Below are 26107 nucleotides of genomic sequence, written 5' to 3'. Positions count from 1 at the left end.
GTAAAAATGATGGTGCCACAACATGCCATGGCACACTATACTTAAGGACATATCATAATGTCACTAAGTATATAGCAACCATTATTCTTCCCTAATGTAGCTATAAATTCAATTCCTTAACTCTCGATTGCACAAACTCATAACACATCTTTCACAGTGAAATAATTAAAAGAATGTAGTGATAGTTACAAATTATGCATGACATGCAGTAAGAGTCAAATTATAGAGGAAATTTGGTTTATTTCCTTTGTAATTACAGGTAGCATGCAACTCCTACAAAATAAGCGAACTTATTGTATGTATGCATATTAAAGGATTTTTTCAGTTGTCAAGAATGGGTTCTCCTGATATTGCAGCATAAATTTTGTTAAAAATTTAGATGGCCTTCACAAATCAGTATTTAAATGAGTTCCACAACAGGCTGTGCCAAGTTCAAAAAAATAGTATAAATGTATACAAACACTCTTTGGCAACTTTCTAGCCTAACAAGAGATTCTTTTACAAATAAATAAAAAAGAATATAGACAATCATTTTTTCAACAAAAAGTTGATAAGGGGTCAGAATTGTAAATATCAAGTATTCACAAGTTTCTTAATACCTTTGATTCAAAAAAATCAAATACTTAAGTTCATACAATTAGACAGTATGGCAAGATAAAGCAGTGTTTCATAATTTCAGATAGTTTTACTTCATTACCGCCAATCCAAATAAAACAAACACCTAAACCTCTTCTTTGAGATCATATTTTTGAGCCAAGTCAGAAATTTACAAAAAGAAATTAAAAATTGTTGGTTATCAATCCATTAAATACTGCAAATATCAGACTTCAAAAAATACACTTGCCCACATGCCTGCATTGAGATAAATTCTCCAGGATGCGAGCAAAAATTCATTTCATTCACTAAAAAAATGCCTTCAGGGCATGTGAATTTTTCCTTTGGCAAGCATTCGGCAATATTTCCAATGCTTTGCACCATTATGCAGCAAAGTTCCTTCCAATGTTTAATCTTCTTTAGCAGATAAAAACAATTTCTGAACACCACTGGTCATTTCCCCTGCAAAAGGAGATAAAAGAATCAGGATGGAATAAGCAAACGTTCAAATTAGATAAGATTGTTCTTAAAGAATATTTCGGCTATTCTGGAGCTTAATACCACTCCCACTGGTAGTTATCATTTCATAGCAGATCTTTCTACTAAGCTTTTTTAAATTGCATTTCTGATGTTTACCTTGATTTACTAAGGAAAGACAAATAATGATGGGACTAGATTTTAGAATAATTTACAATAACATTAAGAAGTTTCCCAAAAAATAGCAAACTAACCAGAAGAGAAACCATCATCATTATGAAATCAACTGCATAAACATTTGGTAAAAAAGAATAACACCCACATTAAACATAAATGGAATTCAACTTTTGCGACAAATAAAAAAATTGAAATGCATTCAACAATCTCAAATCATTGAATTCAAGGAAATAATAAAAGAAATAATTTCACTTGGCCAGAACCTCATACACCATGGATGTCCAATTTTGCTGAAATGTGACATTAAGGTCCCCCAAAATCTCCAAATACAAAAAAAAACCTTTTGGGTATAGAGGGGCAACAGTTCACATGACAATTACTTTCAAAAGTAGCAAAAAATGTCTATGTCCTCTCTGATGCTGTGGTAGCATTCTTCGACTTTGACCATGAGATTGCTGGTTCAATCCCTAACCCTGATCTTTATTCAGCTTTGTTGTTTTCGCTGTGGCTTATTTTGTTACCACACTTTAATATAACCAGTTTTGGCATCATTTTTTCCTTTCTTTTGTCAGTTGATAAATTTTGGGCTCATATCATTGCATTTTAAAAATATTTTTGCAAATTTTTTCATTTAATTTTTTCTTACAAATTAATGCATTTCATTTTCATCCTAACATTTTAGGAAGATATGTACCAAAATTGCAATGAAACAATTTTGATCATTTTGCAAAACTCTGCCCCCATAGCTATATTTGCTTTTTACCACCTTCTTCACTCACCTGCATCACATGGAAAAAAATCCCTAGTCTACAATAACATGAAAAAAATACTAAGGTAAAGCATCGATTTAAAATAATACGGAGATAACTGGTTGCAGATCAAATCATGAAATTCAATCATGTCCATGAGACTGGTGATAGCACTGATAGATCATTATAATGCAGTTTCCCTTTGAAGATGGCTAATATAATACTACTAATAACACTATAAGTCTACTAAATGTTAAAAATCACATGGCTGACACAATGGCAACCATTTCAGAGGAATAAGATTCCCCTTATAAACAAATATGTTGAAAAGGATTTTCAACAAATTTCTCACAACCATAATGTTGAGCAAGAGGACAAGCAATAATGTACATGTATGTCTTAGCATTAAGAGGATTTGCTGAAGTAGGCCGGCATTACCTCATTCCACACAAAACGGGAAAGATTAACAGACAAGAGGACCATGTTACAATACAAACCATTTAAATTAAGCAAGGATGAAAGAATATTTTATCGTTGAAATTATTTAAAACCAATGCACATTTCCCATCAGTATACACACAACAATATTTACATATTATAAGTTAGCACCCTAGTTTTCAGTGCAGCCAATCAATCCCTGTATTAATTTTGCTGAAAAGTGAATTACGGTAGTAAAATTTAGAATGTACATACATAATTCACAACAATATACTTCACGGAAAACTTTCTGAGTGCTATTCTTACTATTCTTTGGGTGCACACAAAAAATATCTAAACAGGTACTTCCCACTGTTGGAGTATTCCAACAACTCAAACTGCCCTTCATTTGGTGCCATTTCAAGCTAGTGTATCTAAAATTAATGAGAGATTCCATGAAAAAACCTTTACCAAACAATTATTTAAAATCATATCACATTTCAATAACAATGAAAGGATGCCAAATAGGGCAAGGAACACAATACCCATTTTTCTTAAAGATTTTCTTCAAATTTTCCATGTATACAGGCAAAGCTAAGTAAAGTAACGCCACCAAGTAGGAGAGCTCAATAGCATATGTATTCAGTTATGACATTAACCTTAATTAACTTACCAAGACCCTTCAGGAACCATTTAGGCTTGCTCTTCCAGCGAATACCAGCATAATAAAATGGGATTCCCGAAAGAGTGATTATCAGCCCCATTGCAGCCTCAAATGGTCGCTCATAAATTGGCATTGCAACAAGGAAAGCACACACAAGGACAAAAATAAATGGGAGGATTATTGATATCTGCAAAACAAAATAATATAAAATGAATTCATTTAGATTTCACTAAATAATATTTTCTACATGTACCAAAATATATTTCAAAATTTGATACTAAAATGAGAACAATGGAGTGACAGAGTGGAACTGAAAATTTCATTACAGTACATTTAAAGCAATATGACTACCAGCTATTTGGCTTTTCCTATTCATTGATCCTACAGTTTCCTTTATTTTCCAATTATCATTTTCATGTAATTTTCAAATTTCTCTGGCTCCCTTAAGTCTTTTCATTAATATTTTTCTGTCTCACAATGTTATGTGTATGATCAATCTAAGATCTTTAGAAACCAAAAAAACGTTTAAGCATAATGCTGCCATAACTAAAACTGCCAGTTATTCAAAAATATACTAAAAAGAATGCAAAAAAGTTAGCATGATAAAGGAATAGTTATCTTAGCCAGTAAGCAATAAAAATTCAAAATTTGCTAATGCATAAGTTAAAATTCATAAAATAAATGCTAGCGTTTTAAGAAGTAATCTATTTTATTGAATATTATTTCCTAATCATGACACAGGACAGTTCAAAATATATTTTTACCCAGTACTTGGCATAAAATACTTATTTAGTAAAAATCCTGTAAAATATGAATTATGTGAAAATCTGTATCAACCAAAAAAGAATTCATATTGCTGGATTTAAAAAAGGACCTTTCTATGACTTTTATTCCCTTTAAACTCAACCAAATTATGGAACCAAAACCTGGGAATGTTCTACTTTAACAAAAAATTAAACTTATGCTTTCCAAAAGGTGTGAAAAAACCACAATTATCAACCAGAAGGTCAGTTGAACAGATTTTTATAGGGCATACATTTAGTTAAAAAATGAACACTTTTTGGCTTTATTTCTCATCTTACTCATGTGCCATCTTCATCATTCATATTAACATCTCAATTTTTCACACATACATGGGAAGGCCCAGAGGTACATGGCCTGACCTAGAGATGGCAGTAGTTGTTTGAAAAATATCACTGTATAAGGAAGTAAGGAATCTATAAAGCATGTTTCAGGTTTGAAGAAGCTCCATTGTTTAGTATTTGATTGGCAGCCGTCAATAGTGAACGTTTTTATTGAACTTGTGTAAATGGAGAAAATTGGTCATCGTAATGTGATACAATACTTTTACTGGAAAGGCCTCAGCCCAACCAATATAAAAGCTGAACTGGATTCTATTCTGGGTGATTCTGCTCATTCATTTACAACAATAAAATATTGGGTAGCAGAGTTTAAATGAGGCTATACGAGCTGCAAAGACGAGCATCGCATTGGTCAACCAAATGAGGTGACGACTCCAGAAACAGTGAAGAAAATCCACAAAGTGGTACTGGATGATTGTCGACTGAAAGTGCACGAGCTAGCAGACATAATGGCCATTTCAAAATGTGCGGTACATCTCATATTTACTGAAATTTGGGGCATGAGAAATCTGTGTGCAAGATGGGTGCCACATTTGCTGATTCTCGAGCAAAACCAGTGGTGTGAAGATAGTTTCAATTGAGTGTTTAGCAAAGTTTCCCCGTAACAAAGCAGAATTTTTGTGCTGTTTCATAACCGTGGATGAAACATGGATCCATTACTTCACACTCGAGACAAAAGAACATTCAAAACAATGGATTGAGGGAGAACCAGCTCCAAAGAAGGAAAAGACTTCCATCTCCGGGCAAGGCCATGGCATCAGTTTTTTGGGATGAGCATGGGATGATTTTCATTGACTATCTTGAAAAAGGAAAAACTATCAACAGCAAGTATTCTGTGAACTTATTGCAATGTTTGAGCGAAGAAATCGAGCAAAAGCAGCCACATTTGGCTAAGAAGGAAGTAATGTTTCATCAAGACAATGCACCAGCTCAGAAATCCGTTATTGCAATGGCTAATTTCATGAATTAAAGTTTAAATTGCTACCTCATGCACCCTATTCACCAGATTTAGCCCCCTTGGATTATTTTCTGTTCACAAACTTGAAAAAATAGATCCGTGGTCAAAGATTTTCCAACTGTGAAGAAGTAATGTCGGCAGTTAATGGCTATTATGAGGAGCTAGACAGTTATTATAAAAGGGGCTTCGAACTTGGTGAACATCGTCGGGAAAAGTGTATAGAGATGAAAGGAGGTTACGTTGTAAAATAAACACATTTTTTTCCAAAATATTTGTGTTTTCTTTGTTGGGTTGGGTACTTCTGGGATTACCCTTGCATAACATGAAAATTTGGTACAATATTTTTTCTCTCGAATTACAATTGTTGCATGCCCACCTACTTAATCTTCACTCATGATTTCGTTTCCAGACTAGCTGTATTACAGCAATGATTTGTAGATAATTTTTCAAGAGAAACAAAAAAAAACAAAAATAAGACTGAAATAGAACTACATTTAATTTCATATTGAAAATTAGATGGTAGCAAAGTTTAATATTATTGGTGAGCTCCTAAAAAAATGCATAATGTATATTATATCACTAAAATTATAACTTGAGATTAAACAGGGAGGTTGCAAAGGCCATCAATTTTGAAGTGAGGATATGGAGTTTGAAGTGCGGAGAAAGGAGTAGAATGAAGGAGGGAGGGGGACAAAAAAGTGAATGATAACTCATTGCTTCATTACTCCACTATCAGTTGTGCAATCATTTTGTCATCATACTTGTGCAGGGCCTGATGAACATTTATTTGGCATCTAAAGGGCAATGTGACTTCCTATTATACTCTTCCTTTCCCCTATCCCTTTGATTCTTCTCCTAAGCTCCTTTTGTCCCTCACATACTCTCGTACCCTCAACATTAAACAACCTTTATACCACATCCCTACTCTGGCTGTCAGCAATTGAGTCACCATTACCCTTTTTAGCACTACGTTTCTCCTATCAATCTACTCAAATCTCCTCACTTCACAATCATTGGCTTCAGATTTTGACTGGTTATCAAGGATTGAAGTGATGCAAACAAAGAACAGCAGCATACCTTAATAGGCCTTGTCATATTTGGCTGCTTCCACCTCATCCAAAGCAAACCTCCCACAGACAGGGTGATAAACAATGACTCCACCATACTGCAGTATGTTATTAAAACGTAAATGTCACTGGTACTGAGCATTACCAAAGATAAAATGTTCTGAAAAATAAACAATTTCATTTTTATTGATAACATTTACCGTAAAATCAAACACAGCTACTGCAGCTCAGATTAATCTACACTAAAAAGCCTACTAGTTTAAAATAACCTAATATTCATAGCATGTTCTTAGAGCTGCATTCTAAAACGGTCCTCCAAAGAGACCAAGGTCCATCTCCTCTTCTGAAATGTCATGACAAAACAAGCTGGTATTCTGTAACACACTTCATGCTCTCCTGTTGAATGCGATCTTGACTCCCTTTCTCCCATTGCTGGGGTTGGTCTGAGCAAGCTTAAAATCAACCTCCTCCACACAGAGGAAACTATGCAACAATCCCAGTCAAGGCAAATGATTTTTACACTCTGAAATTGTTGCATTGAAATGCACATTAGCGGATGACTCCGTTAAAAGGTACTGTTGCCGCATCTCCCGCAGTTTCTTTGAAAAAAGAGAGGAAACTATTGTGGAAATGACATAATAATATGCTAAAAAGGCATTCAAAATTGAACCCATTTGTGAAGCAATTATGGCCTAAGTATGATTATGGCCTCCCTTTCTATTTTATGATTAAGATGAATTTAATCTTGAAATTTTTAAAACGTATGTTAGGGATGTTTTATTTTTGATAATTTCTGCTTGAAAAGTTTATATGAGCACATTGCCTGTAACATTGATTGTGAAAATAATACTGCATTTCAAATGGACTGACATTTGAAATTAAATCTCCATAAAAATAATTATTGTATTGTAAGCATCTATATGCAATGATACATGGGCCATGTGATAAGAACATGTCACAAAGTAATTCCTGAATTAACTTATGCTGGTCAGGTCTCATATTACTAAATGAAAATTGCTTTTTTGGTTAGTTATTTACAAATTTTTACGACTATGGTCCTAAATTGTGTATACAGAAGAATATACCTAGTACCAATAATCTGAAAACATAGGGATGCACTGGATCACTAAAATGACACCTCAAAAAGAATAGTGCCAGTGCCAGGGAAAAATTAATTCAGCCACATTAAAAATTAATCATCATCTTCAATCAACAGGCAACCTGAAAATGATTCAAGGACAGAATACCATTTTGTGACAACTTGACGGCCAAGAAACAGAATGAAATATATCTTTCAATAAAAAATCACCAACTTACAAGAACCAGAGTGAATAAAAAATAAAACTGTTAAAACATAACATACCAGGAAACAATATATTTCGGCCCTTTTTTCACATGAGGCATGAACCACTCCCTCAAGTAATGTAATCTCGACGCAAAATCTACAACACTGCAGAGAAAAGTTGGTTAAGTGCTGCAAGGAAAACCAAAGATAACTACATAGGTGCATATTAGTAGTATCTCTTGAGTGCATCTAAATGACAGGCAGGAAACTTTCTTTTGAAAAATGCATCAAATATAGATTTTTTCATGCACATCCATCAAATTCCTTGAGCTTTCGATTTCCTAGTTGGTGGACATCCTGAACTTTTTCAGCATCCTAATTTCCATGCATGCACATCAATAAAGATTCATAATTACATAATCACACAGAGAAATTGCGTGATCAATAATTTGAAGTCAAATGGTATGGTATAACTTTGGAACAAACCACAAGTATGCTCTACATGCAGGATATAAACGCGGTTGAACTATGTTCACATTCTTATGCACTGCAAGGCACCATATGCCGATATTCGAGATAAAAAAGAATATTTATAACATTGAAGAGTTAGAAACTATGTACAGTAAAATAACAACAGCTGCCCATGATTGAGAATGAATACCTACTACAACTGACCTCATACATAGGTAAAATTACTATGTTATACCCACTATAAAATAATGAAAAGTCATTTTACTCTAAAAATTTCCATCAAATATACCACTCCAAACACAAGAACCCATATTTGATCTCACCCCCAGAATATTCATGGAAGAGAAATGATTTTTTTTATGAATTTATGTTTATTTTGTTGAGAAACTTTTTAACAAAATCTTAAATCATCCTAAAATTCCCATTAGGATTTTTACATATAGCCCTTTAAAAAAAAACATAAGCCCAGTTCACCAGGTTGCTGACAAAACTTGAAATCTTTGAAAAATTTCCAATCTACACTCCATAAAAATGTCCATGGTCATTTTCTAAAGCTATAAACTCCGCCTGATCTGGGATTTTATTTCATCTTCGGTAGTCATGGGATGGCATTCCCATCATTCCCTTGAATGAATCTAGTGATACTGTGGATCTCAATAACTTTGGCTAGCATGAATGTATACGTGCCGATAGATACAATGACATGACCATGATTTTAAGCAATCATTTTAACATGCCAAAAATGCTCCCTGGAAAAATCTTCAGCATCGGATCCTGAGATCATCACCCTCTTATCAATGATCAACCAAACTATGATGATGTAGTGGATTTCATGGTCAACACAAGCTATATTTGGATTTTGGTTCATTTTAACCTTGTTTCATTAAAAAATCCTGTACATTCAAGGTATGAAAGTCTATCACATAGACAAACTTTCGATATATGGAACATGATAGCGAAGTCTGTTGTGAGAAAGAAGTTTTCATGAAATTATAGGCCTTTTCTTAGAAAAACCCACATCCATAACTTTTTTAATAAAAAAATGTTTGGAAGTAACTGAGTAATAATGATACTTCCTTTGTAGGGTATGAGAAGCATGAAAAATGAAGTTGAATAATACAACAATGAAGGTGATTTCATCCATCCCTAACAATTTGGTTTGGAGTTGTATTCAATCAATGGAATAATTTATTCATACCATCTTTAAACCAAATCACTTGGCTTAAATTAAGGTAATCACAATTTCATATACTAATATTTGATCCACATGGAACCTTTTTAATGAAAACGAGATACTAATATAAAATCATAATGTACTGCATTACGCAGGATGTTAGCTTTTCTTATCACTGACATACTCACCAGAAAAACTAAAGATGGAGTGGGGGTCAGGCGGTTAACATTAATAAAGGAAAGCATTGCAGGAAACTGACCCTGTCTAGCACCTACAAAGCACAATCTGGAAGAATAAAGTACATACATGGTTTAAAAAACAGAGTGGTAACTTTAGCAATAGTTTTTGCATCTGCAATAATACAAATGGATGCCTAAGATTCTTATGAGGTAAACAACATGCATAATTACCTGGAAGATGTCATGATGTGAACACTAAGACCTCCAAATGCAGACATGGCAACAAACAGGGGCATTATCCATGACATCACACCAAGTACTTTGTTTCCAAATGTCTTTTTTTATGATGTGCAAGTTGCATTCAGCATGCCAAATTTTATTAAACAAAAACATCAAGGAGAGTGAAGAAAGAAAATAAATTTTTATTTATCAACAAAGCATTGCATAATAATATTGAAATCACTGAAAGGGATGCTTTAAGTACAGGCTGCTCACAATAAGCAGCTTGTCACTCAGTAGCTTACTGTGCAGATAGATCTAGTCCTTCTCAGATACATAATATGGAAAGTTAAGCTCCTTCAGAGTCAAGATATGTGCAAACAGCAATCTGATATGGGAACATGTATACGGAGAAGGAGAATGCAGGGAAGACCTGCTTGCTTTTCTTTTTTCAAAAGGGTGAGCTTATTTACATTGGCTTGTGTGACTGTAAAGATCTCTCCCTCCCCATGAAGGGCAGTATTCTAATAACTTGGAATTGCCAGAATCACTATGCATTTACTGTGCATAGCATCTAGCTCGCATGTATCCCTCAACTTCCCCATTTCTGGAATTTATTACCCTTCTTGTATAATGTCAATGGTCATGCTAACAAGAACTAACAGTAGGTACACAATGATACATACATTAAACATTTGAATCTTAATACTTCAGCTACTGGAAGAAGTTTGTAACTCGGATAGAATACAATTTTCTATTTGATACTATAAAATAAAATGATTGGGTTTACAAATTCTTTGATAAGAATGATTTTGATAGGTTTTAATATACATTTGCTTTTATGATTACCCCTTAGTGGCAGTTATCTTTCATTATAATTCATATAGGAATCCTCATATATGTATTCTCCTTTATGGCAGAGATCAAATCAGATTTGGATAGTGTAAATATAATGGGAAGTTAATTTATCCATGTGCAAATGGGAAAAATCTTGCAACAACAAAAAAATTTTGGAGCATTGACCATCATCAATGAAAAGCACCAAAGCAATTGGGAGAGTTAGTTTTTTCAATTCCTCAGAATTAAGGTTCCAGCGGGATTCAACCCAGCTCAACTGTATGCATGCATTATGAGACAAGACTAGTGATACCTAGATGAGCCCACTAATCATACTAAAAACAATGATACCAACACCAATAATAAATACCACTATCAATGAATGTTATATTTATACTTTTTTCAAATTAATGGTTAACCTAATATTAAATACAATAATATTTAAGATATAAGAAACATGAATCAAAGTATTAATACTTACAACAGCAATGGCATTAGATGCAATCATTTCAGTTGGAGACAGCACAGCTAAATATGCAACATTAGCCAAAACATATATTATTGTTACTAATGGTAAGGATATGTAAATTGCCCTTGGCAGATTCCTAAAAAGCAAAATTATATATAAATAACATGCAAAATACTAGTAATTAACCTCATGTCATTAAAATAATGGAAAATATGAAACAACTTATCCTACTTCTTTGGAATGAGAATTTATGAATGCCAATAAATGTTAGCTTTGGTCTTTTATGGGAGAATCAATACTTATTTTTACAAATATCCAACCAAGGTCGAGTTGGTGAAATAATTATGCCCAAATGAGTATCAACTTGTCATGTATACCAAATGTAACAGAAGAGAATGGACTTTTGATTTTCAATTTGTAGATTTATATCAGTATTTAAATGTTCTTATAAAAAAGTTAAGGGTATTCTTTTTGCATATTGTTGTAAAATCTTTCCTCAAGTCTTAGAAAATCTTATTGGATATGATAATTGATGTTGAGATGCACGATCATTGTTTAAAAATTGACTGCACAACCTAATTAAAGAGCTTAAGGCCACATCAAGAAAGTTTTAATAGGAATTATTTTGAGAATATTATTATATTACATTAGCAGTCACATATAGTAACTGAGAAACACACATTTTAATTACAATAAATACAAAATTTAAGTTTTGGTTCATTACAATGAAAAAGAGAAGTTGCTAATTAAAAATAGTATTTATAATTTTTTATATCAATAAAAGAGTCCATGGGTTGAGTACCACACGTGCAATGGCTCACCCATGCATTAAAGATTAGTCCAAATTGCAATGGCAGGTTGCAGTTTCCCTGCACAGCATCACCTCTCAGTGTTGACTTATCTAAACATGATTTTGAAACTCCACATGATGGAAGACATCAACCTTTTTCGACCAAGACTGATTAACATTCAACATGGTAGGAATATAGAGCACTCTACACCCAAATAATCAGTCCCATCAAAAAGTTATCAATTTTTATAATGCATTATCATCAAATTCAAATGTATAATGACATTGTAAGGTATTTCTGCAAGTGAGACAGTAGCAACACTATGCTATAATTCTGAAAAATTATCTGACTTTGAAAATTTTCCCATATTTTAACTCCTTTATCGATTCTTGTAGTACAGCTAGGCTGGTAGTTTTTCATGTTTCACATATCCATCTTTACAGTGGCTTTCGAATAAAGGGCTTGTTGAATAAGTAAATTACACATAGACAATGGTAAATAATTTATGAAATGGGAGAAACTTGCTATTAATACTTACTTGTAAGGATCTCGTAATTCTTCGGTCATAAAATTCAAATAGTTCCTGAAAAAAATTACAATATAAAATTAGCATGCATAAATTTCAAATAACCTCAGTTTGCAATAGTAGTAACACTATTACATACTGCACTATTTTGGACCAACAGGAAAGATAGGGAGTAAACAAAATAAATTACAAAATGCTAGTGGCCTAGATGCTGTCTTCATTCTAAATGCTTGTTTTCAGTTTCAAGACTAGATTTTACCTTCAACATAGTTTCATCTGGACCTGAATAACAACATCTATGGTGACCATGAAGAATATTGTGGCTATTAGAGTGACCAGATGGCATAAAATAAAAATTTAAAAGTAATACCCAAACTCAGCCAGGTTCTATGAAGAGCAAATAAATAGACAACACAACAAAGCCATCCCACTTGAAGTGGGAATGGAAAAAGGACTTTTTAGCCTCACACTGTTATTATTTCATAATTTATAACAATAATATAATTGTAATAAAAAAACTAGTTTGAATATAGATATCATCATCATCAGTATTTCAATCCTAAAACTGATCTACTGCAGCCCTCTATTCAGTGTTAATTCCCTCACCCCCTGAGAGTTTCTCTGATTTATATCCTCATTAATTTGTCCTATGCGCTCATCACTCGGTCTTTCTCATGAAATCTTGCCTTCTATTAAGTTTCTAACTACTTCATTGATCCTCAAGGTGTGTACAACCATTTTGTTATAAGACACTGTAATAATGCAGTTGGTTTAGAAGCCGCCATGACCAGTTAAAAAAATATTTTCTAATTTTTATTTGGAAGTGTTAAATGATAAGTTTAGTACATACATATTTTGTTAACTGTATCTTTATAAAGTATCATTGAATACTTCATAAAGATACATGCCTACATACCAAACTTAGTAAAAATACTCCCAAATAAAACTATACAACTATTATTTTTATAATTTTGATTAATAAGGCTTCTAAACCAACCAACTTATTACAGTATCTCATTTCCATATGCAAACTAGTTTTACAACTATAAACATACAACTATACAATTATAAACTTTTTAATATAAATATTATTTCTATGAAGAATTAAAATAATATCCAAATGAATTGCTAGAAAAAAATTTAATATTAAATAAAAGAATTACCATCCAGCATAAGAAAATATTCCTGAATAAAATGAGACAGCAATTTTTCCAGGATCTGAAGTGGTCCCATCAAATAGTCCATCAAAATTTGCAGTGTTTCCTAAAAAGTAACATCAAGTAGTAATCACCAAATAATATAACAATGAAAAGAGTACCTAATATCAGCAATTTTTCAAAATCCTTACCCAAAAACATATACGCCAATCCTGCAATAACAATAATCACTAATGCAGCGATTTTGCCAAACATGAATACATCTTGCACTTTAGTAGTTACTCTCACATCATAGCAGTTTATGAAAGTTAGAAAACCTGTAAAATTATAATGAAACATATAACACAATGCATATTAATTATGGGCAGTTTTATTTCTCCACAGATCACACTAATGACTGGGCAACTTAAAAGGCAAGAATCAGGATCAATTTTTTACATATGAAGTAATATTCATTGAAATTTAATTGAAATTACACAAAATTTTCTTAATACTAATAATTTTTCACATGCTCCCATTCAAAGCATTTATGTCATAGGCGGGGGCTAGTTAGTGCAAATATTGAAATACATGCAGGTTAGTGTCCAAGAGAGTTTAGGAATTTCTGAAAATAAGCATCTAATTGATTCATTATGTACATGATAGTGGAAATGTTTATTCAAATTCTGGAATTATCTTCATTGGTAATAAAGGTCTGCCAAGCACAGGCCACAAAAGATTAACTTCTCTTAAAATAATGCACATATGTATTTTAAAAGGTGGAAAATCAGAGTTCCCACATAGTTATTTCAGTGGGTATTAAATATTTAAAATATCAAATTACAGCATGCTAACTCAAATTTGCATACCTCTTCAGTGAAAAGTTGTAAACTATACTATGCTATAAGTAGCATCATGCTTATGAATATCTGAAGGATTATCTTGAACATTTATGCTGAGAACCTTTAATGTATCCCATAAATGAGGAAAATGCAGGCAAAATAATGAATACACAATTCATGCACAAATACTCATACATTACGCTAAGAGTAATACAGAAGCACCCAAATAAGCATTTTAAAAAAATTAATTGATGTCATTAATGGATCCACTAAAGCAAAAAGTTACGAAAAATTTTTGGGAGGGCTTACAAATTATTCATATCAGAGATCAATGTTCTCAATCACGTTATCAGACTTATACTTATACATTTTTTTGAAGACAATGGCATAAATACATGCCACTCATTAGCTCATTTCACTTCTTAAGGTATATAAATTCATTCAATTGTTCATTGCTCAATTTGTTCAAGATTCACCTTAAATTTGATGAAATTTAACCAGACCAGAGGCAACTAAATTATTCTTTAGGTAATACATGAACCTAAAAAAGGACCAAAAATGTAGGCTGAGGAGTCCTATGATTTTGATATGGGCACATATTATACTATGCATTTATTTAGAGATAATTTGTCCAAATATCTTCATTCAATTGCACTGATCTAGCTGTAGACAAATTCGAAGCTAGATGCACATACATGAACAAGGGAGTATGGGGAAATGAGTCATGTAAGAAGAAAAAAGAGAATTGGGAGAGAGCAGGACATGCGACTGTTAGAGGTATTAATCAGAGAAACTTAATATTATGCTAGTCCACATGGCCATTCACTTATCGCATCTAGAGTCCCTGCCCCTGATCAATAATCCCAATGGTTGGCTCCTAACCAACTAAAGATCTAGTATACTTTCATGCAAAATGGGTCTCTTTCCATGGAGGGATCTGCATACCTCAGCTACTACTACCTAGTTTAGGAATTCAGAATTTCCTTTCCAAATGGGCCTTTTGCAGAGAACTTTTTATAATTATTATCAACTGTTTTTTTAAATATTTAGGTAATAATTCAATACCCCAGTGTACTATTTTTGGTCCCAACTGTGCATGTAATGACTACAGAATTTGATTATATCACAATCAATGTATTTTCATTAGAACTAGCATCTTTTAAAATCTGGTGTTTGGTTAATCTACAGGATTCTTTCAATTCATAATATCTTTCTTTTCATAGCATAGCTTTGTTTAATTTGGCCTAAAAATCATCTATTTTTTTACTACAGGATCAGCTGTAATACTACACACCCCTTTCTATCTCCCTTTACATTAGTAGGATTTACAAAATGGGCTTATATATTTTATACAGGTATACTACAAGTTTTTGAAAAGTGTATAATTTTCCCCGGAGCATTTCTATGTATTTAAATGAGATTTTGAAATATGCTTTGTGTAACAACCAGCCCTTCATTTTTGGTAAATAAACTCTTCTTAGAATGTACACATTATATTAGTACATGGCAGATTTATGATATAAATAGTGATATGCTATATAATTGTTTTAACTGAAATTTTATAGTATTATATTATAAAAAATTAGTGACATTGTGATGGATTTATATTGATCAAATCATTATACTAAGATAATGCAGAGTATCAACTTAGGAATTTTAATCTAGCAACATGTATACCTTGCAGAGGTACATTAATTGGTGCACAAAGACCTATTTCTAGGGGCACAAATTGAACTAGCTTTACTTAAATCATCAATTACAAACATGCATATAATATATAAAGCATGCCCAAACACATAACATTCCCCGAGTTTGCCACAAAGTTCTAAATTATTCATCTCAATGTTTCAAGAAATTAATTTTGTGAAATGCCATATCTGTACACAAAGTTCAATCTTGCAAATGATGATGCTTTTATGGAATAATTTTTAAATTAGTATCAAAACACTTAGGCATATTTTATTACCTGCACAAGCCTATATCAATCCTTCATTCATTGTTTTTCAAGTGCCTGCATCAGAGCTGGATGCATTTCTAAGATTCAAGTAGACAAAATTTTACACTAATAACCAAGAAGATTGCCAATGATTTGAATTTATTTTGAAAATTATGCAAATTGTAGGATTTCTGCACAGAGATTGGAAGGAAAGGTAAATCTACAAAAGAAAATTACATGTTAAATGCAAGATACAAGCAGATAAAAATGTCAAAAATTAAAATAAAAAAATGCAGTAAAAGAAAAAAAGACAAATAGACACACACAGTTGTAGTGTTGGCAAATTCATAGAAAATGCTATGCACTAGTCATCTAATGGACACGTATGGGACACAAAATACAGAAATTTGAGTTCTCAAATCAAACCATACCCTTGCCAATCTGAGGCTTAATGCAAACCAACCAGAGTTATCAACCTGAAGGTAGGTTTGATAGTTGAGGAAGGAGCTCATTTAAGCCCAAAGGTGCATGAAATTCATACAGGGAGGCCAGTTCCTTTCCCTGTACCACCTATAGTTTTCCAGGAAGATCTGGTCCCCAATTATTTACACAGCTTGAATGAAGCTGAGGGTGCCCAGAGGCATCACATGTAATGAAATCACAGGGCATTGGATCAGTAGCCAAGTGTTCTAGACATTGGACTACCATGACTCCCCTTGATGCAATAGATTTGGAAATACAAAGTTGGGGCAAAACATTTATAAAATTGAAGGCTACTAATATATTAACATGAAAAGCAGTTTAAGCTATTTCATTTTAAATCAACCCATAAAAATATCCACTTTAAAACAAAATTTGCAGAAAGAGCAAGCATACATAATTAAAATTTATGTATGAGGATAATTTGAAAAGTTCTCCAAATGGAATGAAAATACATGACTTAACTCAATAAAAGTTTTTTTATTTTTCAATGTAGTCTCCCTGTACACTGATGCACTAGGTCCAGCAATGTTCCAATGTCTTGATTCCATCTCAAAAATTAGATTCCATCATGCCTGCAAAATACCTATCTACTTCGGTTGTTAGTTCTTTTTTGAAGATAATCTCTGTTCACCAAGGAAAATTTTAAGCTTAGAGAAGAGATGGAAATGTGATTGAGTCAAATCAGGTGAATAAGGTGAGTGTGGCAACAATTCATATCTTGGTTCCATGCCATGACCTTGGCCAGTTCATGTATTTTGGCCATGGCAACAACACTTGAGTGTGAACGTGTATTGCCTTGATGAAAGATGACTTTCTTACTTGCCAAACCTGGCCAATTTTCATGTATCTTTAGCTGTAATTGGTCCAGAAAGTTAGCATAGCATTGTCCACTAAATGTTTGACCAGTGAGAAGATAATCTATCAGCAGATTCTCTTTTGCATCCCAGAAAACTGAAGCTTGCACCTTTTCAACCGACTGTATAACCTTTGTTTTCTTTGGTGGTCTTTGACAACTGTTTTGTCACTGGGGTATAGTAGTGGACCCAAGTTTCATCTGTGGTCACTAACTGGCACAGAAAATCTTGTTGGTTGCTCTTAAAATGGGTCAAACATTGTTTGGTAATTTCCATTCTGATGAGTTTGTGATCCTGTATCAAGAGTAACGGCACCCATCTAGCAGATAATTTTCTAATATCCCATTCCACTTTTAAAATATGATATGCCCATTCAGATGACAACCTTAAGGCTTCAGTGATTTCTCATACTTTTAGTTGGCAATCTTCCATGACCATTTTACGCACTTTGCAATAATTTCTGGGGTAGAGGAACATTTTGGCAGACCACTATGGGAATCACCATCTAAACCATCCAGCTCAAACTTAAACTTGTCCACAGTTGAATATGAAGGAGCTGAGTCATCCAGAGTGTTCTGAAAGTCTGCATGAATTTCCTATGCTTCCATACCTTTCTTCATGAAGTATTTAATCAATGCTCAAATCTCAATTTTTTCTATCTTCACACATCACAACAACAGAGAGGAGTCCACACCACAGATTGTTTCCCAGAACGTCGATGCATTATGTGTTTACTCATAAAGAATTACCTATTACTATGCGGGAAACTCATTGCAACAGTGCTGATTGTGATTCCAAAAACCTTTTAAAACATGGTACGCAAAAATGTAAATGCATCATGAACATGTTTTCAATGAATAATTAAGGAAAACGACTACTGAGAGGTCCTACAATAAACTTGCAAGTCCACCATACTTGGGCTGTAATCCATGCCTGCCTTAGGGTAGATTCACTACTGCTGGGTAACTACTTAGATAAACTGGAATTTAGATGAACTGCCAAATATGCATAATTATTGTCTTACAAATCCAAAACTCTTTAAACAACATGGTGTCATGAGAAATTAGACTTCCTTAATGAGCCCTATTTGGAGGGATTCATCAGCTTATTGAACTCCGATCTACACAGGCTTTAAAAAAAACGTTTTAATGCACAAATAAATTGCTGTAAATTCACTGAATTAAATTTCATGCAGACTTTTTCATGCCGTTTTCGTGTCCATATAGTTCAGTACATGTAATCTGGATTTTTCAATCTACCAATACCCAGATTAGCAAGGGCTGACTGTATAACAAAAAATTTATTTCAAGGCAAGCGCATTCCAACTTCATTACTAAAAATATTCACCTCAAACAAACAACCCATACGAATTTGTTATTAAAAAAATCTACTTGCGTTTTTCCAAAATAGCTACAACACCACTGTAGCAGAATGCATCACTTGCATAACAACCCAACTTAATCACTAGAAGCACAAAGAACAATAGCAAAAAGGGATAGGAAAACACTTACATATTGCAAGAGCAGCAATGATCCTGGTAGCATCATCTGGTAGAGCACAATTAGGAAAAAAAGGCTGAATAACATAGCTTGCAAATGTTAAGCCCATAATAGCATTTGTTGTTGGTCTGGAGAAGAGTCAAAAAACATCACCAGTTAGTGCAACACATTGCATTGGCAAAGGACTTAAAAATAATTTGCTCAACTTCTAAGTTGAATTTTAAAATATAAAACACATAATAATTCAATTGCACTATTATTAATCTTTTTAAAAAGAACTGCAGTTTTCCTCATTGAGTAACCCAAGCCACAGAATATAGAGGAGATAAAAATCATTTACATTTCATCTGCAAACCTTTTGTTAGCATAAAATCACATTTAACATACTTTTCGTTTTAAGTCTCGACTTTTCTCTTTGATGTTATGGCATGATTATTCAATAATAACCTTTACTCTGCGCAAATATTCTACTGAAAATTGTTTACAATGAATAATGATAGTAGGATAACAGTGCAAATAATGTGCCCCACAATCAAAATTTTCAATTAAATACAATCAGGCAAAATCCTATAAAATCATATCTTGAGGATTTGGAAAAACATAGATTTCGGCACACTTCATTGGGGTACAATTGGTTTCATCACATACGTGGCACAAAGATGTTGCATACATGTACCGGATAAAACCTGTAGTATGAAAATAAATTTTGGCAAATACAGTTTTTCAAATTTTTAAACTGAGTAATTTCAAAAGAAACATGGAACATTTAGTCTAGAAAAAGGAAATAAATAACAGTTACGACCTTGGATGTACGCAACCCGCTGAAAAGGCTTCAACTTTTTATTGTAAATGTAATAATTAGTTTTCACAATAATTTGAAATTACCACATATTTGCTACCAAATATAAATGACAAACAAAGTATTTTTACAAAAGGTTTTTAGTGCAACTGATATTCCATGTCACATTGACATGGAATATCAGTCAGACACATGTCCATTTGACGCAAGTTAGTTATTGATGCTAGCCAACAGGAAACTTCACAACTGCACAGGCATTTCATTTTTTCAGTCAAAAAATGAAATACTTTCACACTTCATATTATGTAAATAAGTTGGATGAATAATTCTGGGGGGATCGAGATGGTGCGGGGGCTAACGTACTGGCTTCCCACCCTGAGGGCACGGGTTCATATCCCGGCGGTGTTGAATATTTTTCAGAGGTATCTCGATCCCTACTTGAGGTGCTTTGTGGAGGGCACTTTGAGTGAGTACGCCGTCCGTCGGATGGGACGTTAAGCCGCGGACCCCTTGGCGCCTTTCGTAAAGAGTAGGCTAATGCCGACGCCGGGTTTCTCTCCACCCTTCATCCTTTCCTGTCCTTCCCCTATGGCGCAAATGACCTTAGCTGTCGGTCGCCTCCCCTCAAAACTACTACTACGAATAATTCTGCTAATCAGCATCAAGGTGTAGAGGACTTCCAAAGTTTATGTAATCATATAGGGGAGTTTTTAAACTAAAGACATTATTATTGACTTGGTTGAACAATAATAGTCTACATGAATACTGTCAAGAATTAGCAAATTACATGCATTTTGGGTACATAATTAACATACATATATACTTGTACATGTATTTTAGAAGACTAAGCAAATCAAGGGGCTACAGATTTATAATGTATTTTTATATTCCATAGTTTTTAACTAGTATAGTAGTATAACTTATGAAAAGGAAAAATTTAATAAAGGACTTAATTAAAATCCTTAAATTTACTTTAAATTGTGATTTTATGTAAACCACACTCTCGCTGTTTTAAAGTAATGTTTCTCGGAAAAGATAATAACAACCTTTTCCTTTAACTGCTAGTGTTAATGATAATTATTATTGGTGATTAGTGCAGTGTTTGTTAATATTATTTGAGTTAAAGTAAAAGCCAACCTTATACCTCCAAAGGAAGTAAGTTTTGATCAAAGTCAACAGCCCATACTGACTTGCTCCAGAGTATCCAGAAGTGAAGGACAGAACTTGAGTTAACAAAGCAGAAAAGTTTCGTTCTACTGCGGTTGTTCCGCTAATAACTTGGCTTTGAGTTCAAAGAATGTGGATAAAAGGAGATATAATTCTAAACTTTAAGAGTGATGCTGTTTAGATAAGGACATCCAATGCTGGGATGAAAGGTAATATTACCAGAGTAAATGTAATTGAGGAAGCAATTGGAGAAATGAATGAGGAAGAATGGATATAAAAAAACTTTTATGGAGGGAAGAAGCAAAAGCATGCATGTCGCTAAAGATCTTAATGGTGATGATAGAGTTAAAGTGCAACAACAGCAGCCTGGGTGATTTGTGAAACTTGATATTATCCAGGCATCTGGCTCAAGTAAACCCATAGATGGAAAGGTGAGGTCTCGATGACTTTGAGGTTAGATATTATTTTTCTGAACAAAAAACAAACTAACAACTAGCATTACTGCAGGGAATGACCAAACTTCTTCAGATTCAAAATCTGGCTTCACAACAGTTTGAATAGAGGACTGAGAAAAGGAAAATAACCTTACAATTAATTATATAAAAGGTACCCCTAAAATAGAACAATTCAACCATTCAATGGAGCAATGATTGCTTCAGTAAACCATAAACACAGTAATCAATCTGAGGGTCAGTTTTGAAGGGGATGGTAGAGTTTACCCAGCACTAAGCCCAGCAGCATGTGAAATTCACAAATAAGGGTAGGGAGGCCAGTGCCTTTCCCTGTGCTGGTTATGGTTTCCCAGGAATATCTGGTAGCCAAAAAATCACATAGCTTAGTTGAAGCTGTGAGTGCCCAGAGAGGCTTGCCCAGGAATCAAACCTGGGCCCTCCAGTCAGTAGACCAACACTCTACCTTTGGACTAACGCAACAAACTAATTGCTTCAGTTAATGTATCAAAATAAACATAGTGTCTGTACAAAATTACATGTGACACGTACAGTTCCTAGATTTTACTGTGATGCAATTATGTTCATGCAAGAATGACTTAGTGATTTCAACTGGGGTCTGAACCTCATTTGCTAAAATATATTACATGCCATTGTGACAAACGCCTTAGAAAGTTTCAGGTAATTGTGTTTGCAGATGAAATTGCGAACGAATAGGATATTCAACCCAATAATCAACCCCAAGGTTGGTTTGGTAGGTGATGATAAAGTTCACCCCATACTAAGCCCAACAGCACGTGAAATTCACACATAAGGGTGGGGGGGCCAGTTCTTTTCCCTGTATGAATAGGGTATTAATGAGCATATTTTTATTTAATTAGCATGAGGTGCACTGAAAATAATTATTGATTGTGTGCACATTCCTTCAAACCAAGACGCTATTCTTCAACACTACAATTATATTATATTATTTGCAACAAGCAATCTCCCAAAATATTATGCTATACACTATTGGCATCTTGTGTGAACTTCATCAAACTAAAAGGAACTAGTGTGACAAAAATGAAATGTAAAAAATGTATTAAGGCAGTGGTTTACACAATGATAAACTTTCCCCTTCCAGAATAAGAACTGAGTGTAACAAATTTCCTCGATATGAACTAGAATCTGTAAATTAAATCAATGAACTACTCTGTGTGAAACAGAATTAAATTTTTCCAATTTTGTGAGAACTTATTACTCATTGGAATCACACTAGCTTTCCTAATGCATTTCATTTTGATAACAAAAGGTGTAGTAATGTTGCTGGGATACTTACTTCATTTGCTATCTTTGTTTCAAGAGCCTATGAAAACAATGTTCAGATAAATATAGGTAACCTATTTTACAAACATGATAGTAAATTAACCAATCTTACCCTTACCTACAGCATTATTATGTACTATGCTCTATGAATAATACAGTGACACAAGTATGAGACCTGACAATATTTCCCATTCTATTAAAATAAAGCAAACCATCATTTAGTGTGCTGTGTGTTCTTCAGTCACTCTTTACAGCACGTTTAATTCCCTATTTATTGAGAAAGCTATGTTGTTCTCATATCCAACTCAGTAATATTACCCAATAGAAACACTTTTTGCTCTGGAATATATGCAACAACAACATATCTCTTAGAACCTATCCCATATTGTTTCTCATATGGGTGTTTATTCTTGAACTGAATTTCTACTTTGATTTGAAGAAGGCTTTTGATTAAGTCCATTTGAAATTACTTCTGACCAAAATAGAGGGCTACGGAATTAGTGATGATTAACTGAAATGGTTCAAAAATTCTGGCGGTCAGATCAAGAAGTGCAACAATTGCAGCTATAAGATCTCAAGAACAACTACCTCTGGTCACCCTTGGGACTCACATATGGGATCTTTGATGCTCCTAATTTTCATTTAAGATATTTAGACTGATTTTGAATGTCATTAACTCTCTCTTTTCTGTTTAACCTAAAATTCTAAAAGACTGTTTTAGACACCTTATGAAGTTGCTAGAAATTACTCTCTAGTTTCAATTATTTGGTTAGGAATGAGGTAAAGATTAAATCAGTACAAGCCCTTCTTCCTCATAATGACAATTTCAAATCCTTCAATGCATTATGATTAGAAACACAATAAATATTTTTTTTTAATTCTTAATCCTCAAGGCTTTGCATTGTTCTCAGGTACATAGCAATTTGGAATCTGCATACGTTACATGGTGCCCTGACTACAATGGCCATATAAACTGGTCGGAGACAGTGTTAAAAGGATATCAGAGGATGGTCACATTTAGAATATGGATGGCAATGGATGATATAAATTACTGATGGATCTCAAGCAGGGAATAAAAAGCTCTTACATGAATATTAAGTTGGCAGCCCACAAAAACAGAAATGATGGAAGTGATCCAAAAGCTTCATGTATGTAAGCATAATCTCCACCAGACTTAGGCACACTGGTTCCCAATTCCGCATAGCACAAGGCCCCTATTGTAGATAATAAACCGCAGAGCGTCCACACTACCAATGAGAATCCCACAGAACCAACTTCTTGTATAACACCTTTTGGCGACACAAATATTCCTGAAACAAACATTTTAAATCAACATTTTTCATTCGATGAATTTAAATAATTTTATTCATTTATATAGAATTGGCATCTACACCGCTATGAAGCGAGATGACTCATTACCTGATCCAAATATAATACCCAAGATAATAGCTACGCCTTCTAAGAGACCTAATTCCTTCTTCAGTTTCACCTTATCTACAACACCATTGTCGTCCCGTCCTTCTGGTGTCATCAGGTCTGTTTCCAAAGACGTTCTGCCCATTTTATCCCTAGGTGAAAAATATTGTAATACTGATGAAACAAAAAATTACGTTGAAAATGTAGAATATAATAATATATTAAACAATAGACATCAGGCAATTTTTGAAATACATTACACATAATCGTAAATTATCTCCCACAGAAACCATTCATTCATGCGGCAGAAAAAATCAACTTGCCTAGTCTATTACAACTTGTTGGCGGAGAAATTACTATGACCACGTGTTTTGTTATCTTTACGGAAACTATCGAAAGGTACAGACTTTTCACGGGAATTGTTTATGTGTTTTTATTTATTCTAAAACATTGACTACTCAGTTTGTTCCAAAGCCACGTGAAACCACCGATATTCTCTTCCTAACAAAATAGTGCAGAGAAATAAACGCTTAGGTAGCGTATGCACACACAAAAATTTCCACGTAATGTTAGCCCAGAGTCATATTAAACATAGCCAAGAAAACCTCTCTCATTAAATGATAAATTACTCTTTAATTAAAATCGTAACTAAAATTGTATCACAGAGGATGTATCATTTGGTACGAAAATATTAGTTAAATTTCGTGTTTGGTGCGCAAAGCATATTTCCGTTTTTGAAAAACATTCGCGAATCGTAAAGGGATTGCTTTTTCACTGCAGGTTCTGCCAAGGAATTATTTACTTAGTTCAATGCTCTTGGATGGGATTTGTGAAAATTCCTTCTTTCTACGGGAAAGGCGTTTTGACCAATGTCATGCACTGTGCCATTATATCTTTTTTATTATTGATTATGTTTCTATCTCCTACCAGCCCTTGGTTTATTCCAATACTTAGTCAGGGATAACTTCTTCGAAGTGACATTGTAAACAATTAATGCTGAAAGCGTACTAAAATTTCAGCTTAATCACGGTTCGAAGAAACTATTCGATTTGATTTGCAGAAATAATTCGAAGCTAATCACTGACTTTAACATTAAGTCTTGGGTGTCACAACTTCATTTAATGAGGTTAAATCGAGCCCATTTCTATTATTAGAAATTTCGTCACCGGTGGTTTTTCATGATCTCCCACCCACAACGGTTTCCTCTATGTTATGCTGAGCGTGCGCACGAAATTAGAATTTGCACTTATGCCTTACGGCCATATTTAAAAAAGGGGTCGAGATGTTGCGGTGGCTACCGTACTGGCTTCCCACCCGGGTTCAAATCCCGGCGGTGTTGAATATTTTTCAGAGGTATCTCGAGCCCTACTTGAGGTGCTTTGTGGAGGGCACTTTGAGTGAGTACGCCGTCCGTCGGATGGGGCGTTAAGCTACGGACCCCTTGGCGCCTTTCGTTTAGAGTAGGCTAATGTCGACGCCAGGTTTTTCTCCACCCTTTCCATCCTCTATGGCGCAAATGACCTCAGCTGTTGGTCGCCTCCCATAAATACTACTACTATTTAAAAGAGGAAGCAGAACTATTTTACCAGGTTCTGATTTATGGTGGATATCAGGCATCAATTATTCTCAAATAAACTTTAAACAAAAAAAAAAGGATGTCGTTCGATTACTCCTGAAGATGGAAATGTGAGAGTAATCCTCTCTTCGCGAAACGGAACATGTGTATCAATCACCCAATTCAAGCCGAATGTCGGTTTGAACTAACTTATGCCAACAACTTAAACCTAAAGTCATAACAAACAATACCTAATGCTAAGAACGACCGAATTTTCACACTATTTATGGGGTGTAAAATTCACTTTAGACGGGCGGGGCAGTTGTATTTTCTAAGCCGGAAGCAAATCTGTCTCCTACTAATATCCTGTTGAGCATACATTCATAGATAACAATTTACCTACAGAATAAATTATTTTCCATGCTTTGCAGAAGAATATTCTGAAATCCTTGTTTGCACAATTTTCTGTT

General features: G+C 33.9%; 1 protein-coding gene across 1 annotated transcript; it reads right to left on the bottom strand.

The window, feature by feature from the left end:
- Positions 1-737: 737 nt before the first annotated feature.
- gb (solute carrier family 7 member genderblind) lies at positions 738-24781 on the bottom strand. The gene is made up of 13 exons (XM_071588401.1): positions 24410-24781; positions 24086-24238; positions 23754-23976; positions 18959-19074; positions 13545-13670; positions 13360-13459; positions 12209-12253; positions 10892-11015; positions 9586-9689; positions 9364-9460; positions 6256-6405; positions 3088-3265; positions 738-1056 (listed from the first exon to the last, which is right to left on the bottom strand). The coding sequence occupies exons 2-13, from the start codon at positions 24225-24227 to the stop codon at positions 1004-1006; spliced, it is 1458 nt and encodes a 485-aa protein (XP_071444502.1). The 5' UTR covers positions 24228-24238; positions 24410-24781; the 3' UTR covers positions 738-1003.
- Between the last annotated feature and the right edge of the window lie 1326 nt (positions 24782-26107).

This window comes from Hetaerina americana, unplaced genomic scaffold (assembly GCF_022747635.1).
Source record: "Hetaerina americana unplaced genomic scaffold, ioHetAmer1.1.p SCAF_3, whole genome shotgun sequence".
NCBI lineage: Eukaryota > Metazoa > Arthropoda > Insecta > Odonata > Calopterygidae > Hetaerina > Hetaerina americana.
This window is presented reverse-complemented; position numbering and strand designations above follow the sequence as displayed.